Below are 20,701 nucleotides of genomic sequence, written 5' to 3' on the forward strand. Positions count from 1 at the left end.
TGGGGCTGCCAGCTTGCCAACCAGGCACACAGCCAGCCAGTCAGCCAGACAACCAGCCACACAGACAGGCAAGTAGCCAGTCGTTTTCTCATGTCAGCCAGCAGCCAGTCAAACAGACAGCCAGCCGGGAAACCTACCAGCTCCCTACTCAGTACAACAGCCTGGCAAACTGATATATAACCAGCCACTAAATCAGCCTGTTTAAAGGTAAGCCAGGCATTTTGTCAGACAGACAGCCTCTTTGTTTTTTGTATGTATACATACGGTATTTGTGGGTATTTATTGTGAGACAGCAAGGGTCAAAGTATGAAAATGTACTTGTGTTGAACTTGTGTTGTTTTCCTCTACCATAGATCAGCAAACAAACACCGTTCAGGTTAACAGAGATATAAATTCTTTAAGAGTGATGATGGTAATTGCTAAATCCACAAGATACCTTGTAATTCACTTTTAAAAATGAGAACTCCATTTCTTGGCATGCTTTCAGAATGAAAATATATATATTTGAATATGTGAGGTACATTAGAGAAATGAACAGGTCTACAATGTTTTCACAGTGACAGTTGTTCTAGCAATTGCAAAGTAGAAATAAAGTGTTAACAAAATCTACCAGAAGCCAGCGCTAAAAACGTTGGATGATGTCACATTGTGTTTTGGCAAAAAAATGAGCCAGGTTCAGTGTTTTTGCCAGACATTATTGCATTTTGTCTTCTGTATTGCCACCACTGCTGCATCACCAAAGTGCCACAGTGGCCTCCTATATTACAAGATTGGATTTTATGACTGGATACGTCCCTTTTTATTATGTCCCTTTTTACAACAATCACGAGGCATCATGAAGTGAACATTAGAAATACAGAATTCCTATTACAAAGAAATCTGCCATTAATGTGCACCTGCATGCATTTGATTGGCTACAGCAGTGCATTAGTGAATTACAAGCACAGGGTCATCCAGATAATAAAATTAAACATTGCTCAACTTTTAATTTTGTCCTGCAAGAAATCTCTGGGACTTCCCCCACAAGACTGGGGTGAATCAAACACACCATATACATAAATATTAATAAATGTATATATTAAAATAAGTCAAATATTCCAGCTTTAATAAAACATATTTTTATTAAAAGGTTTTACACATGTGCTCTTCAGAGTGTTCTTTATTTATGTTTCTGCACCTCTGATAGCTTTAAATGGTAACACATTTATTGAAATCCAGCATCCCAGGGTGGAAACGAGGCTCAAAAGGCTAAAGTGAATTTTATTTGCTATCTGCAAAGCATTTGAGAATTGTGTGTGTGCGTGTGTGTTTGTGTAATGCAATAGATGCGATGTAATGGTGTCATGTCTCAAAAACAGAATTTGCAATCAACCAAAGGACAAAAGACCCCTTGTTATATGCAAATTTGGACTGAGACTGAGACATCATCACCCAAAGCATGAGACTGTACACACATGGCACACACACACATATATATACACACACACACAGCAGCAGATTTCAAAATCATCAAACCTTCTTCCCCTGGTGCCACACCTCACACTGGCACACACGCAAACACCCTCACCCCATGATCTGTACACAAGTGCCAGATACACACTCCAACAGCCAAACATGTTGATAATTAGAGCCTTGTTATTGGAAGGTGTTATCACAACAATTAACACCCTAATGTGTGTGTGTGTGTGTGTGTTTGTGTGTGCAATGGCAGCAACGGGAGGGAAGGTTCTGGTTGTCATTTATGTGCGTGTGTGCGTGTGTGTGCAAGCCTTCACGTGATGCCGGCTGGTGAGGAAGCGTGCGTGCATTCCATCAATTCTGCCCGACAAATGCGCTCTCACAGACATTCACACACACACAGCGAGGGTCCGATGTAACAATGAAACAGTTTCCCATTTGATGAAGTTCCTGTGAATTCTGACACAACAACAGCAGGAATAGTTGGAGTGATAGGCTCTGATTGATATCCAGTGGGGAGCATAGGAAGGAGAGGGGTGTGGTGGGGGATAGGGGAAGATGAGAAGGTAAAAAGAGGGAGAATGACAGGTGAGTCGGAGACAAAAGGGGAGAAGTCAAAGGTGTGGCTGGACTGTGTGGAAAATAATATTCAACTGTTTTATTTTTAATCATGAATCTAAACTCTCTAACTCTTTTTATTACAGTTTTTGCTGAAGTGACTCGAGCCTCACAACAGAGACAAGACAAATAGATGGAGGACAAGTAGATGGAGGCGCGTGAACTATATATATATATATACATATATATATATATATAGAGAGAGAGAGAGAGAGAGAGAGAAAATAATAAAATGCATTTTCACTAGACTTCACTTAGTTGTTGGTGCAGGGTTTTCAGTTTTGGTTAATCTAAAATAGTTAATCTTTTAATAGACATCTATTCTTGTCCCACACACGGGCAGCTGATGCATCACATTGACTTTTGTATTGTATTGCACATTGCCAGCGTTTATTTTCATTTAATTTATGTTCTTTGAGATTTGTTTTTGCATACCTGTCGTTTGCGTTTATGTCCTTTTAGAACCAGTACACAGGTGTGTTTCTTTCTAAACTATGTCCAGTCAGTCAATTTGACACAAATTGACTGTAGACACATCTGGACTCATTTCAAAGCAAATGAAAGCAAACGTGAAGCACCTGACTCACATCAAACGCTCTAGATACCTTTTTAAATAAGGAATTTCAGTTTTTTAAATGTAATAAATTTGCAAAAGATTAAAAAATGTTCTCTCTTTGTCATTGTTGTTGCTGGTAGATTGTTGGGCAAAATGGCTGATGGATTTCAAATTATATTTACAACACAGTAAAGTGTGTATGGTCTTTCCAAAACAGCTGTATATAGTGGAAACCCTTGTCCCCTGCCAGATCGTCCCCATTCATCTGTTTCTGTATGAACCCAGAGCCAGGACCTTGCCAGCCTCATTGATTACTGTTCTACCTGCATGTTTGGCAGTTCACCCAGCCACCTGTTTACCCACTTCCCTAGACCTTACTTGTGTTTGTAATTTTCAAGTCTGATGAATTCAGGCCACAATCTTTTTGTCGATTGCCTAGTTTTGCTAGCAGGTGTAATGTAAGCTAATTTTTGCATCATTAAAGTCACCATTTACCTGCTTTTGTCAGCATGTAGTTCTTTTCTTTCTCACTGGTATTTCAAACATTCAGGCATGACAGTTGTAGTTTTAAATCCACAACAGTGTACATTTAACAGTGCATGCAGAAAGTATTCACTGTGCTTAACTTTTTCCATATTTTGTTATGTTATAGCCTCATTCCAAAAGTGATCCAATTTATTATTAATTCTTCAAAATTCTACAAACAATACCCCATAATGATAACGTTAAATTAGTTTGTTTGAAATCTTTTTAAATGTTTAAAAAATAAAAAATTAAACAAATCACATGTAGTGTTTCATAGCCTTTGCCATGTCACAAAGTCCAAGGATATGTCTGGACAGACAGACCTGAGGAAGGGTACAGAAAAATTTCTGCCGTATTGAAGGTCCCAATCAGCACAGTGGCCTCCATCATCTGTAAATGAACGAAGTTTGGAACCACCAGAGACATCCTTAATAAAACCCTGTTCCAGAGCGCTCTGGACCTCAGACTGGGGCGACGGTTAATCATTCAACAGGATAACAACCCAAAGCACGCCAAGATAACAAAGGAGTGGTTACAGGACAACTCTGTGAATGTCTTTGAGTGGCCCATCCAGAGCCCAGACTTGAACCTGATTGAACATCTCTGGAGGATTCTGAAAATGGCTGTGCACCGTCGATCCCCATTCAGCCTGATGGAGCTTGAGAGGTACTGCAAAGAAGAATAGGAGAAACTGCCCAAAAATAGGTGGGCCAAGCTTGTAGCATCATTCTTAAAAAGACTTGAGGCCGTGATTGGTGATAAAGCTGCTTCAACAGAATATTAAGCAAAGGCAGTGAATACTTATGTACAATTCTTTTATTATTTAATAAATTTGTAATGATTTCAAACAAACTTTGTCATTAGGGGGTATTGTTTGTAGAATTTTGAGGAAAATAATTAATTTAATCCATTTTAAAATAAGGCTGTAAAATAAAATGTGGAAAAAGTTAAGAGTTGGGAATACTTTCTGGATGCACTGTATTTTTGCACTACAAAAAAATCATAAAGAAACCTGATTGAAGAGAACATATGTTAGATATTATTTATCCATCCATTGACTATGTGTAATTACTTATCCTGTTCAGGGTCAAGGGGGGCTGGAGCCTATCCCAGCTGTCATTGGGTGAGAGGCAGGGTACATCCTGCACCAGTTGCTGTTTTTTTTCATAATTGTTGGTGGGTAATCCAACCAAAACAAGACAAAAGTGGAAAATTGCCCGCATTTCCAGCTGGAATCTGGTAATTTTGTAGTGATTTAGAAATTTCAGAAAAATCTGTTTTTAATTAACATTAATGCATCTTCAGTCACCTGAGGACAAATCAGCAGTACTGTTCTGAGTTCAGTGAAGTATTGGTATTATGTCATATTTAGTGTACTGTTGCTGGTTATATTGCATTGAACTAACATCCAGACAAAGACAACCTGAACAAAAATCAGAGCTGGTATATTTCACATACAAATGCTGATTATTATAACACAGAATATGGAGAGCCCTGAAAAAGGGTGGAAAGTAATAATTACGGAACATTATTGCCTGCTGCATTAGGTAGATATACATATGTCCTTTATAAAACATACATCAGTGTTTTGCAAATGAAATAATTTTAGAAATTCATTAATGTCTTTAAAAAGACATTGCTATAAAAGCAAGAAAATATGATGTACCCAACGTATTAATTTATTTGATACTTGAACACCAGCAGTTTACTGCCCTTTTTTTTTTAATTTTACACACAAACAAGTTTCACACGCACATGGTGTCCAATCAAAGTGTGTGTGTAGGCTGGTGTAATGAGGTGGAGACAGTTGTCCATTACTTCCTGAGTTTATGGCCCCTTCGCAGCAGTGCACCCACAGCTGGAGGAGAGGAGGAGGCACCAACATTTCTAATACCAGGCACACTCAGACATATTCAAACTCGAAACTCTAATGCAACGCCAATATTAAAAAAATAAGATTTTTAATCGCATTTATACAGAAAGCACCAAAAAGTAAAAACAATTTAAACTCTAAGACAGGAAAAATACCTTACCTGGAGAGAAATGTACAGGAAAATGTTTTCTTTAATAGATTTTTAATGTTTGAGTGAGAATGAGTTTCATGCAGTGTTCTATATAGATTTATGCTGATTTTGTTAACTTCAGTTCTTCAAGGAGCTTGTGGGATTATAGTGCTAATAGCCTTATCCCAAAAGTAAAATGTGACCTCTGAAAAGTTTAGAGTACTGTGTGGAAGTCAAGTACTCAGACTCATACAGAAAAAGGTGGTCAATGTTGCTGTAAATAGAAGAACAAAGCAAATACTCTAAACTAATCCATATTTTATTCACAATAAAACATAAACAACACCAAAAAAGTGTGGAACAATTTGAGAAAAATGTTCCTCTGCATAAAATTGCAAAGACTTTGACGATTCAGAGAATCAGGAGACATCTCTGCGCCAAGGGACAAGGCCAAAGGTCAAAAGTGGATGCATGTGATCTTTGGGCCCTCAGGCAGCAATGCAATAAAACAGGCCTGATTCTCTACTGGACATCACTGCATGGGCTCAGGAACACTTCCAGAAATCACTGTCTGTGAACATGGTTACCGTGCAATCCACAAATTTAAAGTTAAAGCTGTATCATGCAAAGAAGAAGCCATATGTGAGAAAAATCCAGAAATGCTGTCATGTTCTCTGGGCTAAAGTTCATTTAAAATGGTCTGAGGCAAAATGGAAAACTGTTCTGTGGTCAGATTATTCAAAATTTGAAATTCTTTTTGGAAACCATGAACTCCGTGTCCTGTGGACTAAAGAGGAGAGAGACGTCTCTTTCAGCGAGGGCCTTGCGCTGAACTGTACTGCCTGCAGTCCTGACCTTTCACCAATAGAAAATATTCATCACCTCATAAAACAAAAATCCGGCAACAAAGGCCCAGGACTGTTGAGCAGCTAGAATCCTGCATCAGACAAAAATGGGACAACATTCCTCTCCTAAACTCCAGCAACTGGTCTCCTCACTTCCCAGACATTTACAGTTGCTAAAAGAATGTGTTGTGGCAATCAAATTCAAAATGAGCTAATATTTTACATTAAATGGTAAAATGACAGTTTCAACATTTTTTATGTTGTTTCTTGTCTATAGTAAATAAAATATGAGTTGATGAGATTTGCAAATCGTTGCATTGTTTTTATTTACATTTTACACAGTTTCACAACTTCTTTGGAATTGCGGTTGTAATAGTTTTTTTTTTTCAACTATTTGGGTTGAAAAAGACTTAATGAAGCTCATAATGGATATTAATCTTTTTTGTTCCTTCTGTATTTGATCTAAAATACCCAGCTTGTCATTTGGTCTTCGTTTAGTTAGAGGTGTTTTTGACATTGACATAACCTGTCTTCACTGTCTGATGGGTTTTACTTGCAGGAGGTTATGGATAGGTCACTTTTTTTACATTTGATTCTCTCTTCCTTCCTCCACCACTCACTCACATAGACAGGAGGATGAGACTAACAGGACTGTGCATGGAAATTGTTACTTGCAGGAGTTTGGGTGGGTCTCATCCCCACTTTACAGCATATGTAGCACTTTGCATGCAAGTGTTCACACTAAAGATTAAAATCATAAACGGAGGACTTGTGAGTACAAACTTTATTTCCACATTGCCTGTTTATCCTCCGGGGTTGTGTGAAGAGAAAGAGCAGATCGCCATCTAGAGATAGGACAGTGTAGTTCCATTAAAAATAAAAATGAAAGGGTCATTTTGCACACTTCAATTGTTCATTTATTTTGACATGGGACAAATTAACCAATCAATCAGTTAACAAATCTATATGAAATGCCCTATAATGAAAAATACAATATTTTTTTAAATGTTAAAAATGCTTAAAATCTTTCAAGCAGTTTGCATGTCATTCTTAGTTTTTCTTGAGATGAGTCCATTAGTGGCAAATTGAATTTATAGAAAATACAAAGTGCACAACTGTGTGCATAAAAGATCCCCACAACTCACATTATGTCCAGATAAAAGCTAAGCCATGAAATCCAAGCAACCTTCATTAGTTATGGGAAAAATAATAAAGTTTTGAGTGTTCAAATGATCACACTGGTCTCAAAATAATTATAAAATGGTAAGAAAGCATGTGAAAGGGAACCCAACGGTCACTGTAGCAGAGCTCCAAAAGCTCCTGCATCACCTGGATAAGCATGGTGATGGCAACATTATGCTGTGGGGGTGCATCTCAGTGGCAGGGACAGGGGGACTGGCCATATACATAGAAAAACCCTGCTGCTGCCGCAATCTGACAACGTGGTGTTGATCACCTTTTAACAAGAAAATAACCTGTAGTTCAATATACCAGTGGAACACATTATGGGGTTTGTATTTGAACTAGATTCAGAAGAACTTTTATGGATTTTTCACCTTATGATTTGCCAAGTACTAGAGTTCCTGCTAACTGTAACAAACAAATGAGACATTATCCACAAATTGATGTCTTTTTATTTATGGTCAATTCCCATTTTAACAAAAGTAAAACCATTGAAATTTTCTCCAAATCATTAAATGGTTGTAGATATTTTCTTTGAATAGAATTTCCCCTCAGCTGCACATCAAAGAAAATAAATTCACAGCGCAAAGTTGTTGAACATTTACAATATATTTCTTAAAAAAAAAGTACACGATATAAACATTATCTACAAAACAAGAATATTTTGCAGTTTTAAAATGTTTTTTAATAAGAAACTATCACTTTTAGATGCGTAATTTTTAATGGTTCTATCTAATTGTATTAGGCTACCCAAACATTTACTGTCACTTTCATCAGTCTCAATACATTTAGCCATTTTAAGAGGATTTCTCACAGCCACAGTGACACATGTACAAGAAATATAAACTGAACTTAACTGAGGCTGGGTTGCTAGCTTATTCAAATTTTGCTAGTACCACATGAGTTCTGCAAAATAATATAAACCAGAGTATTCTACAGTATGTAGTAATAAACCAAAAGAACTAAAATCAAACATCATACAGCCATAGAAATTATTTTACTGCATTTTTAATGGTGTAAACCTGTAAAAGTTGTCCTTTTACATTTCTCCTCAAGAACAGTAAATAAATATGATTATTAATTATTACATGTAAAACAGATTTTTAAACTGTCCGCTGGCTGACTGCATCAAATTTTAACAGGGAAATTTAATTGCAACAGTTGGTTGCTCGAACAACCTGCTTGGTGTTTTGCTATAGAGCTTTCCTGTAGAGCTGATTTGTATCCAAAGGTTGTATTTATTGGATATTATGCTAAGAAAATCCAATCTATTTATACCTTAATTTTGTATTGGCAAAAGAGCGTACAAATGGATTCATAATCCTTTGTTATCCAAGGATCTTAAGCTGCCTCTTGTGCTTTTATCTATTAACGCAAATGCTTTTTTTTAACCTGCTGGAAAAATATCTTTAAAAAAAATAAAAATAAATAAATCAAGATGTAGTCAGGTCCATGCTTGTACTCCCAACATATATAGTTATGTATTAAATTTTGTTCTTTGGTCCAAGTTTTACTACTCTCACTTGAACTATGCCTGAAAGGTGTTCTGAGTAAATAAACCACTCATGTGTTTATGAGGCCAGATCATTAAAGGTGCCAAACGTTGTGCATGCAAGGTACAAACTCTGAGATTGGATTATTCTACCTAGATCAAAAAAATAAATGTATATATCGATAAAACTAAATTTGAGCTAAGAAAGAAGCTTGAGAAAAAAAAAGCATACTTTCAATTAGTTGTTGAATTCTCTCCTCAAAGAGAAATTTTTAAGCACCATCATGAAACACAATATACAGTAGTTAGGCTACTTGCTATATTATTTATATACAGAAACAGTACAACCTCTTATTACCATCATATTAACACCAATAACTCATACCTTTTCCAGTTCACAAGGAAATCACACCTGTACTTCTCTTTTACTAAAATACAGCTGTGTTCTCTCTTAAAAAAAAGAAGTCTTCAGTATTCTTGACAACAAAGTTGGAAAAACTACTTATTGTAAAGAAACTGATCTCAATGGTTGAAAATGGCTCTTTAAACCTCTTCCTTTTCTTCTTGATTTAAATATGAACCAGCTTGTCCACTTGTGACCCCCAGAATTTTGTGTTTGATGTTTATTCTGTCACTGTCTTACATGAACAGTTTAAGAATACTAGGTGCATTATAAAGAAATAAAAAGAACAATGACAAATCAACCCCGGAAAAGATACTTAAAATGATCAGAATCCTCATGCTATCTTCATCAGTAAGATGATATCTAACAATAGTTACCACTGAAGGTGGTTAATTACTTAAAAAAAAGGAATCCTACACAGGAGCCTAGAATCCTCTCCTCTAGAGTTAGATGATATAGTCAAACACTGCTGGGACTCCTTGCCTGCATGTGTTACAGCGTACGTAGTGTCACTTTTTAGTGTTGGGGGCCACTTGGTCGTGTAAGAGGGGGACCTGATTAGAGAGAGAAAGGAAGGGGAAAAAAGTTACACATCAAGTTTAAATGAAATCTTTTTTCTTTGTTTCAGAACAACCTGAAGCCTTATAAATCTAATACAAGGCCAGAAAATGTATTTTAAGAAATTTTCAGTGAACCTGGAGCAGATAGAAGTGGAGGGCGAGAACTCTTTAGAGAAGGAGGGGCTCCTCTAAGCCCATGTGGGCCCCTAGGGCCTGGGTGGTATGAAGGAGTGTGAGGGAGTAGTGGTCCACGAGATGGGGGGGTTGTGTATGGACTGTGTGAAGACAACAGTGGACCTCGTAAAGGTGGGGCCCCTACTGACAGACCAGGAGGTCGATGCAAGGACAACAGAGGAGGTGGTTTGCATTTGGGATAAGAGCCTAAAAGAGACAGAAGACATATGTGAATAAGTTATTTAGATGGATTTGCCCACAAAACAAAAATTGTGTGTGTGTAATTGCATAAATGTAACTATCAGGGCTGTCAATGTTCCTTTTAATGCCGGCAATGCAAAGTTTTGTTTGCCTAACTGGTACAGGTATCAGCAGTGCAAGCATTTAACTTACAAATGCAATTAAAAATTAAAGCTAAAATTAGAGCATGCGTTGGTGCAAGAGACTCGGAGTAGGACTGTCGACCGATTCTCAGCATTTTATTTGAAGAGCGTACTGAGTGTGATGATGTGAAGTTAGAGTTGTGGTGTTTTCATGCAGTTTCTCCATGGTTTGACTCTGCTCTCTGTCTCTAACAGAGTGAGGGGCTCAGCTCTACTCCCATGCACGGTCGAGCTGTGTATTAAATAACAGCAGGAGGGGAGACAGACCACACCTGAGGTGAAACACTCAGGTCGACAATGTCTATGTTTGTTAACGTGCGCAGTATGAAAAAAAAAAACCCCAGTAAAATTAGTTTGTTAAAACACCTGCTACCTGTCTTCTCCACAATCTGTATGTGTGTTAACCATTGTGACTTTGTTGACTAATGGATAATTGCTTTGTTAAAACAATATCTGCAACAATTTCTCACATAATTTAACAACTGATTAAGGACTATTGCTTATTTGTAGATTTTACATTTAAATAAAGTGAGGTATTGAGACTATCTGTCTCAACTGTTGCAGAAATTATGGTTTATTAGGTTCACCAAGTCAGTACTATCAGTACCGTGTGTCCACTCCTATGTTGATATGAATGTTAATAGTTCAACAATCTCCATTTACAATGAATGTTAATTTGTGATTAATCTGGATTAACTATGAAAAGTAATGTGATAAATGCAGTCTAACCTGGTGATGGCAAGAGAGGTGCAGGTGTAGGTGGCGAGTGATCCACCATAGGTCCCCCACCAGCTGCAGATTGAAGCTGAGGAGGCCCAGGTGGAGTGGGAAGTAGAGGAGGTGGTTTCCCCAGTCCTGGAGGTAACATGTTACCCCTCTCCCCCTCAGTGCTAGAGGCTAGAAAGAAAAAAATATAATTCAGAACCACATTAGCTCTTTATGGTCTAGCCCCGCTGTTCTTAAGTTAACTAATAGTTCTCTGCATACATGACAGAGCACTTCGGACATCTGGTCAATTTCGTTTAGAAGTTCAAAGATCCAAGTGTAAAAGGTAGGGAGATCGTGTGTTTGCTGTTTCTGCTCCAAAACTGTGGAACACCTGACATCTGCCACATTACAGATTTGGCATGTTTTAAAACCAAGCTGAAGACACATTTCTTTAAACTGGCTTTTGATTCTTAATAGTGAGGACATATTTTGTATGTTTTTAAAACAATTAAATCTTTTTTTTTTTATGTAATTTAATTTTCTGTAATGTTATAAATTATTTTAATCATATATTTTTTTAATCATTTATCATGTATTTTATGATTGTTTTTAATCTTACTTTTATGCATTTACGTTTTTGTAATTGCTTGCTTAAATATTGTTTATCTGTTGTAAAGCACTTTGGTCAACTCCTGGTTGTTTTAATAGGGCAATTTAATATAGTTTAAATTTAATTGACTTAGTACAGTCCCCTTTAAAAGTATTGGAATTGCAGGGCACAATTCATTTTGGTACACTATAGATTTTGGGTTTTAAGAATAAAAGTTGATAATATGAGATAAAATTTCAGAATTTTAGTTTTTATTTTCTGATATTTACATCTAGTTATATTAAACAACAGCTTTGGAGTTAAAGTTAATTAAAGTAAATAAAGCTTTAGTAAATATTTGCATTTGTATTTAACTGCATCAAGCCTGAGACTCAAAGACATCACCAAATTGTTGGCTTTCTCAATTAATGTGCTTTTCTAGGGTTTATTGCAGCCTACTCCACTTGTTGTGTGCACCCACCCACACACACTGTCAAAAACATCATCCAGACAAATATATCTTTTAAACCATTCTGTTCCTAACTCATACAATATGTTCCTACCATCTCTCGTGTGTTTAGGTTTTTTAAAGAATCATAATCAGCATTCCAACCTTGTATGTGCTCCTGCCGAGAATGGACATACTCTGAGATGGTTTCAAGCTCTTCAGGGTAGATATGTACGCCCTCAGCCAACAGCATGAGGAGCTGGCGGGTTTCGGAGGGAACGCTGTGCCGCTCTATCTTTTCTCGATCTAAAAAATCATCCAGCAGCTGTGATGCCTGTGCTGCAATGTCTGCAGGTTCCCTTGGTGGGCGCTCTTTGGTCAGTCCACGACTGTACTCTGCTGCAACAAAGTCCATGGCCTGGTCTTTGGGCATGTTGCGATGAACTAGAAAGTGAAATGAGAAACTTTGTGAACAGAGTTAAGCAGAGGAAAATGGTTTTAAGACCAACAACTGTAGATAAAGCAGTAAAATATTCTATTATTCCTACAGAAAAAACTCATCTTAGTTTTGTTTTTATGTTATGTTGGGATCAGCAAGTAGAGCTGATAAATTAGTACCAAGGTAGGTACTGCTTTTGAAAAAATTCTTTTAGGAGTCGTGGCTTTTCGGAGGTGAATGTAGGTGATGAGAAATAAGCTGTTTGTGTAAAGCACCTTTATTGTTTATAGCATGTGTTTGTGAACATCAACTATCTAAAAAAAATAAATAACAATAAATAAAGATTAGATTGTTTTTTTTCCCTTATGTGCATTTAAAGATGTGATTCCGATAAGAAACTATTAGTAAGTTCTAGATTATTTGGGCATGAACAAATTGTACACCTCTCTGTTGAAATAAATTATTGAATAATTGCTTTTGCTTCAAGAGCATACATTAATTGCTTTAATTAAACTTTTATTTTGGTAATGTATAACAGACTAAAAATGTATTTGCATTTTTTGTATTTCTTCTGTGAGTAGCATCATTGTATAACAATTGCTCTGCTATGCACAGTTTTGATATCCAGGCTTCAAATAATGTATATTGTGTATTATGTAGATTTGTTTGGACATGACATGTTAAGAAATATCAGTTCTTTTAGGGCCTGTAAATCATTCATGTTGCTTAATTACTTACGTACATGTATGTCCATATGAAAGTTTCCATTATGAGTATAGAAATGAAAATTTGGGATATTGATGATTTCTGGTGAGTTGCAAAAAGACGTTGGTATAGACTGTGGTAGACTCATTGTCTGACAGTGGGAATTGGACAATAGTAAATACAGTTTGAAATAGTTTTTTTTGGTTTCTTTTTTCCAGAAGTTGGCCATTAGTCCTTATGTATATTTTAAAGTTTAATGACCAACTGTTAGAATGTACAAGCAATCAGATGACCATATTTAGGTCATAACTTAAAGTTCACCTTTGTTTTTTCTTCTAAAAAAGTTTGACTGATCTGAGGAATTGCTTACATACTGTATGGTCTGATCACTTGTGTTTAGTATTATTCGTGACCTGCTGCGTCTACATGTGCTTAGATTGACCAGGATACTACAGTGCAAGTAAACACGTTACCTAATTACACTTGACTTAGGTTGGAGTTTCTGAAAGAAACTTTAGAGCTTCTGAGTCGTTGGTAGCTTCTAATTGATCAGACGGATATGAGAGTAGTACTGATCTCTGTGTTAAAAGAAACCAAACAAAAAGTGTCATTTTTACATAAATACTTGGATATTTTTGGGCTTTTTTAATTATATAATATCATGTAATGTTAAAATGTATACCAAAAGTCAGTTGCCAACAGCGTATCATTATTGTGTATATTGATTATATTGATATAAATATTTATAGATTAGGTGGAGTTGGGGTTAATGTTTTTAAGTGTTTTAACCAAAATTGTTTTTAAAAAGAAATAAGTAAATAAGTGTAAAGTAGAATTCTGGGTTGGTGAAAAATATTTGCATTTTAATGTATAGTGTGCATGCTTTGTGTTTTGGTTTTGACACTAACAATTTCAGTTTTTTGTTTTCAAAATGTTGGTACTTAAAACACTGTAGGTGGTGAGTTGTAACTAAAGTTTGGTTGAGCTTGAATGAGGGGTAGGGACTTACTTTTGAGGGATTCTGAGAATATGATAACAGTGCAGGAGGACAGAGCTATGTTTGTCTGCTCCACCAGAATACATAAGGGGGAGCCCTCTGCTCGGATATCCTGCAGGGCCCGGGTCAGGCCCGACTCCTCCTGAAGATAGAGCATTTCCACTGACAGACCACGCTCCTGCAAGCACTGGCTTAGCGATTTGGGGTAATCCCTTTGAGAGGAAGAGAAACACTTTGTTAACTTGGCATTTCTATATTAAGTGACTCAGTTGGCAAATAGAGAAACCTAAATTAGTGATTTAAAGTGTGCTTTGATCACAAAAATATACCTGCCTTAACTTGAGTGTATGGATTTTTAAGGTAAAGCTTAATGTAGTTGTGACAAGTTTTTGGATGAATGTGTACACTATTGTATTAAGGTTTGGGTACTACAGGTAAAACATATTTGAAAGAGAGACTTAAGACCCTCTCAAACTCTGTCGGAGTGGCAGTGCATCTGAGAACGTCAACCTTTGGGGCTCTCTTCACCACAAGTCAGAGACATGTCCTAAGGTCACTTCTGTATTGTCTTGGCTGTATGCTTTAGGTTCCTGTGCTAAAAAGTTTCATACAAAAACCTCTCTGTACTAGGCTGCTTTATTTTCTCTTAAACTCTGAGTGTTTTCAATAGCTGTGTCTTAATTTGGGGACTGCATCCTTAGAAGACTGCATTTAAAGACCAATTGCATCACACAGTCCTCTTGTGAAGACTACCTTAAAGGTGCCTGCCAAAGGAAGCAAACTTTTCTCTGGCAACCACCTGGCAATGAAGGCTTCAAAGGGTTTTTGCGACTCAACATACCCCATGTTAACTGAATAACAAAATGCAGGGGCTTAAACCATAAAGTTTTCACAAGAAAAGTTAAGTTACAGGAATTTTTGATATTAACTAGGTAGCTCAGATGCAAAATTGCCTGCATCCAAACAGAACAGCTGGTTACGTAAATGGAAAATCATTCTTAGACCACACTGTCTTGTTTTGGTTAAGCTTTCATCGTCTATACAGGCAACATGCCCACAAAAACTGAATGGATTGTGACCTATAAACGATACTTTATTGCCTTTTTTTTAAAAGAACTGCACTACCTCACCTTATTGCTCTTCTTTGTTTGCTCTTATTTTTTTCCTTTTTTATTTTATTTCTATTTTTTGTAAATTCTCATCTTACTTACTGTGTGACAGTCAGAGTGGAGGGCAAAGTAGGAATTTCATTGTACAGGGAAACATGCGTTCTATCTGTGCATATGACAATAAACACTTTGAATCTTTGAATCTTGAATCTTGAATACAGCCCCTGTTTTGAGACACAGCTTTTGTCTGTGCTTCTGTTAAGCAAGAGTTCCTTGGTCTTTGTGGCTTAGTTTTGGTCCTGACATGCAGTGGGAATTGTGGGTCTCAGTTTGCCACAGTTTAATTGCGATCTAGACTCTTAGAAAAATTCAAGCGAAGGATGCATCTGACCACAATTGGTAGTGTTACCTTAAATGGTCTGTATATTGCTGTAAATGAAATACATTTTTGCTTTTGGATAAATTGCAAAAAAAGTCTAAAAACATGTTCTTACTTTGTCATTGGTTATTTTGAGCAAATTGATGGTCAAAAATGTTAATGTTAGGATTAAATCTACAACATAGTAAACTGTGCAAAAAAGCGAGGGGTTCTGATTACTTTCTGAAACCAGTGTTGTCAGTTAAACAAGCATTTGCACTTTTACTACTTTCAAGTTTATGTGCTGGTTAGTTCACTGTGTCACAGTGATATTAGTGTGGCCAAAGGTGCTATATTTGCCATTTCTGATGTTTGTATAGATGTACATTGGATTAATACATTTTTAATGTTACAGTGTGTATGGATTGTATATGTTTTTGTGCATGTCTAGTGCAACTTTGTTCATAAAACGTAGCAGTTTTAAATGAACAGGGGAGGGGCGATTAATTGTAAGGTACTTATTCATGCAGTCATTAAAGCATCCGTTGCGGAACAAAAAAACAAAACAAAAACAAAATTGTGTGTCAAGCATGTTTAACTAATATGAGTGCAGTCCAAAGTGTATTTAATATGTGGAATACAGTGTTTGGGAATGTTTTAATTAGATGTAGATAAGAGATATTATTTAGAAACATTGATCATTGATGTTTTAGTGGAAAGAGGTAGGCGTGTGCGTTTGTGTACGTTTGTGAGAGAGATATTGTTGAAGGCAAACCATTTCTACTTTGACTGTATTTTGTAATGTAGGTACATATTGATAGTATGCAGAGTTTACTATAAATCGTGATATGCATTTTTTGGTGGATAGGTAAATAAAGTGTGTGACCTCTGCATTTTTTGCAGTAATAAAAAAGCATATTAAATGACATCAGTGAAGTGGGCTTCAGACGTTTGTGGATCTCCTACTTTTATATCACCTTACCTCTAGTACAGATGATACTAATGGTACAGTAAGGTATGTAGTATAAATGTAGGAAGAAAAAGTAGTTTAAAACATTTAAAGACAATAAACATAATCCATGTATTGCTATCAAGAAGAAAGACACAGTACTACCACCGGTTAAAACATCTTAGGGAGAAAACAGGAGTGCTTAGTTTGATGCAATTGACCTCCCTACTAAAACAAATATTAAATGATAATGATTCTGTCACAAGTGTGAATCTAGATTGTGATTTAATAACCAGTAATTGTAGAGCCCTACATTTATGCAGGGTGAACTGTTCATACTTAACTTGTGCATCTGATAAAACCCAGACTGAAACACCTTCCAGTAAACTGCTGCCTTGAGTTACTGCACAACAGTTTGACTGACTCAAAGAACAAAATAATGCTTTTGTGATTTTCTGAGTACAGTGGAATCTGTAAATTCAGTGATGGCTCTCTACGCTAGCAGTCTGACCTTAAAACTAAAGATTAAAGATCCATGCAAGTACACAAATGTAAATAACACCTTGCCAAACTAGCACAAAGGTGCAACTGTGACAAACATACTTATTGTATGCTCTCACGAACCAGTGAAGATGATCAATCTTAGCCCTGAAAGAGGAGATATGAGCTAGTTAAAGCTCAACCTTTCCATAACCATAGTAGCAAATAATTATGATGTCCACAGAGGAATAGGCATTATTGTGCTGCTGCACTAAAGAAACACAAAGACAAATCAATAGACGTAAATGTGTTAAATCTCATAATAGAAGCTTGCCTCTCATGTTTTATATGCATTCAGTCACAGAACTAACTCTCTGAATACCCTATAATGCGGTACGAGGCAACTGTTTCTACAACGTCAAAATCACTTGATCCCACTCACCCAACTACTGAAAGTATTAGCCAAATTATCATAAACTCTGAGTAAATAACTCCCTGTGATAAGTAACCTATAATGATCATGTGTAAGATTGATTGAAAAAAATTCTAGTTATTCTTCTGTCATTATTATTATTATTATTATTATTATTCTCCGTCACATACAAATAAATTGAAAATGGAGGAAAAAATTGCCTTTAGCTCTGTGGACTCAAATTTCTTTATCCTGTGACTTTAATGTAACTTAAATGTCTTTATCCTTTATCCCTAGCCCCAGCTTGTGGTGGATAAAGAATTCTTTTCGACATTTAAGGTGCTCTGAGTCCAGTGTTTTGTGCAAGAGCACTTCAAAATGTGGCCAAGACCTTGCGGTTCTTTGGTGACTATTTAAACAGCAGCCCCCTACTTCCTGTTTTTATGCAGGGTTTGCACAGTTCATTGCCACTAGTCAGCATGATTGTTTTCATGATTGTTAAGTGACCCAAACCAAAGAATTTCTCTTGTTATTTAATGCACGAATCCTGTGCTTGCATTGCTAGTTATGAATTTTAAGGCAACACACTCAATAACACAACAACACATAAAAGAAAAAGATAACATATCCTAATACATCTGCATTTGCATACTTGTGTGGACCATGTATAGGACCTAAAACATGAGAGCAAACTTCAATATCAAATGTGCAATCACTGTGTGAAATAGGATTTTAAACTATAAAATCCCTGCCAGTCCTAGAGAAACACCAGGATATGGAAAACTAAGAAAAATCAGGTCCAGGTGTGAAATGACTTCTTTTCAGTTAGAATTTAAAAAAATTAGTCGTATTTAAGAATTACTAGCCTAAGGTTCTAATTATAATAGAGAGAGTGAATACCTGAAAAACACAACAATTAAATAAATAATTCATTAAAAACAAGATGCATCCGTGATTTATCAAAGCGTAATAAATAAACTTCAAGTCAAGTCGCTTCTAGCACTGTCATCTTGTCAGTCCCATCAAGTAGAACTATCAATCCCTCCAAATCCTACTTCATCTACTTATGGTTTAAATTTCTGACACCAGTACTCACAGGCACTTGTTGGTGACAGAGAGGACCACACAATCAGCGGGCTTCCTCTCTTCTTGCACCTGTCGGTAGAACTTCTGATACAGGGATTTTCGTCTGTCTGCTGGGGTTCCACCCTCCTGCTTGGCTGTGGGTTTGAGAAGGACAAAGGAAAAGGAAGAAATTGAAGGGAGGGAAGTGCGTCGGCAAAGGATAGAAGGGAGATGGAAATATGAAGGGAAAGACACAAGAGCAATTTTTTAACAGTGCACTGTGGGCTGGTGTACTACTTTAACATCGTTCTCAAATCTGAAACAGTTCATCCAGAAAAGCTTAGTGGCATTTATATAAAATTATAAAGTCACAGGCAGTTACTCAAGAGTATCGCACAATTGCAAACTTTTTTTAGGCAGACCACATTTTTCCTAACACACACCTGTTGCCCTGTTTCTGACACTTACAAAAGTTCAGAACTTTTTATAGGGAGGGGGTGGGGGTTTCCTTTGTGGCAAAACCTTATCGGTTCAAGCAGCAGTGTGGTTCAGGAGCTACAGTTATTTTAATTTGGGTATGACATTTTAAATGTTTTTGCTCAAAGATAAGTGGAGTAGAAAAAAAGATCAGAAACATAATTTCAGGGGAGTTATTCAGAAGTTAGTTCGAACCAATGGAATAACAGTTTGCAAACAAACCTTATCACATTTACTTAGCAGCAGCACAATCAGAAGCTTGCATTTTCATTGAGAATTTATTGCAAGAAAAGATAAAGAAAAAAAAGCCCTTTGTTTGTTTGCTTGTAACTACAATCTTACCATTTGGCTGATGCTTGTATCCTTCATATTTCACACTTCCACTGTAGTTTTGCATTTGCTCTAGTTCTTCATAGCTGAAAGAAAAATAACATCTTTCAATATAACCCTAAGGGAAGTAAGTCCTACTGAACTGTGTGTATCAAAAGCCACAACCACCAACACACACAAAATGGGTTACCATAACAAACATTTTTACTTTTTTTACTACCCATTGTGCTAAAAGGTTCAGGTGTGAATAGTTGAACAGTTAGTCAAGCTTCACTGAAACACAGATGTGTGCAGCTGATACACACCACACTAAATGTCACTCACTTGTCAATTTTATTTCCCACAGGAAAATGAAAATGTTTCATATAAAACGGGCCTCAACACCAAAACGTAACATAAAACCAAGCTTCCAAGATATGAACTTGTTATTAATCGGTATACTATCTACCATCTACTAAACAAACACTGCAAACCAATGTCAGAATATAAAAATAACCAAAGTGGCTTTGACCTCTGTGAATGTGAGGGCTGGTACCTGTCCAGAGCATCCTTGAGCTCCTCGGTTCTCTCCTCTCTTGTGGGGTACGGCGCCGCTCTCCGAAACAGACGCAGTTGTTGCGCACTGCGTGACACAAGAAGGGGTTTAATGAGCCTTTTTATATGTGACTGACGTCTACTGAAATTAACTAGTGCTAAACCGATAGTTTCGTTGGGAAGAGCTTGTACTCTTTTATTTTTTATGCTATGGCTGCAGCCTAGCATGTTGTCCACATTAGCCACTAATGCTACACTTGCTACAGAGAACCATACAGCTTACCTTCCATTTGGGTTAACGGGTGGTCGCCTGCTAGCTGCGGATGATTTCGCCCAAGACGACATTCTATCCGCGTTATAAATTAACCCAAATTAACCAACGCTTCTAATAACATAGACATAAGAAATATAGCCTGCTCCTCCCTTTACTCTCGCCTACAAACCTCCCCGCAGTGGAGGAGGACTTCTTCTTCTTGCAGGGGACTATCCAACAGACTCGTCCACTTCCGCCTCCTACAGGACTGCAATGTTTAGCACCCAAATATCATTCACATAAAACTGCACTTTTCTCAAATTTACTTTGGTGTTTAGATCATTTAGTGATCTCGATCAATATTTTTTATTGCTTTATTGTATATTACCTAAAATTACTTTAGTAGACTGTTAGTAGTATGACTGCAAATAACAATCAATGAGGAAAAATGTATATCAAATTTCAATAGTCTTTGTTTCTTATAAGCATTGTATAATGTGTTAAATGTGTTAAATCATCTGTTTACATAGACATTTTACCACAATTTATGTGATCGAACTTAGTAATTTCTGTCCTGTAGGGGGCGCAATACGCTCATCAGCGTCTAAGCTGCTAAAAGCAATAAAGAAGAAGGAGGAGGATATAGGGA

The 20,701-nt window shown here is 36.7% G+C and overlaps 1 protein-coding gene across 3 annotated transcripts; it reads right to left on the reverse strand.

Moving 5' to 3' along the window:
* Nucleotides 1–7,805: 7,805 nt before the first annotated feature.
* Nucleotides 7,806–20,274, reverse strand: si:ch211-216l23.2 (uncharacterized protein LOC565061 homolog). 3 transcript variants are annotated; one of them, XM_067502332.1, is made up of 9 exons: nt 20,083–20,273; nt 19,801–19,887; nt 19,278–19,351; nt 18,490–18,613; nt 14,098–14,297; nt 12,110–12,388; nt 10,929–11,096; nt 9,778–10,023; nt 7,806–9,636 (listed from the first exon to the last, which is right to left on the reverse strand). In XM_067502332.1, exons 1-9 carry the CDS (start codon nt 20,142–20,144, stop codon nt 9,599–9,601), a joined length of 1,278 nt encoding a protein of 425 aa, XP_067358433.1. In that variant the 5' UTR covers nt 20,145–20,273; the 3' UTR covers nt 7,806–9,598. The 3 variants fall into 3 exon arrangements, with proteins under 3 accessions (XP_067358433.1, XP_067358432.1, XP_067358434.1); XM_067502331.1 differs by having other exon boundaries at nt 19,777–19,887; XM_067502333.1 differs by lacking the exon at nt 10,929–11,096 and having other exon boundaries at nt 19,777–19,887; nt 20,083–20,274.
* Between the last annotated feature and the right edge of the window lie 427 nt (nt 20,275–20,701).

Source organism: Channa argus, chromosome 4 (genome assembly GCF_033026475.1).
Source record: "Channa argus isolate prfri chromosome 4, Channa argus male v1.0, whole genome shotgun sequence".
In the NCBI taxonomy this organism is placed as follows: domain Eukaryota; kingdom Metazoa; phylum Chordata; class Actinopteri; order Anabantiformes; family Channidae; genus Channa; species Channa argus.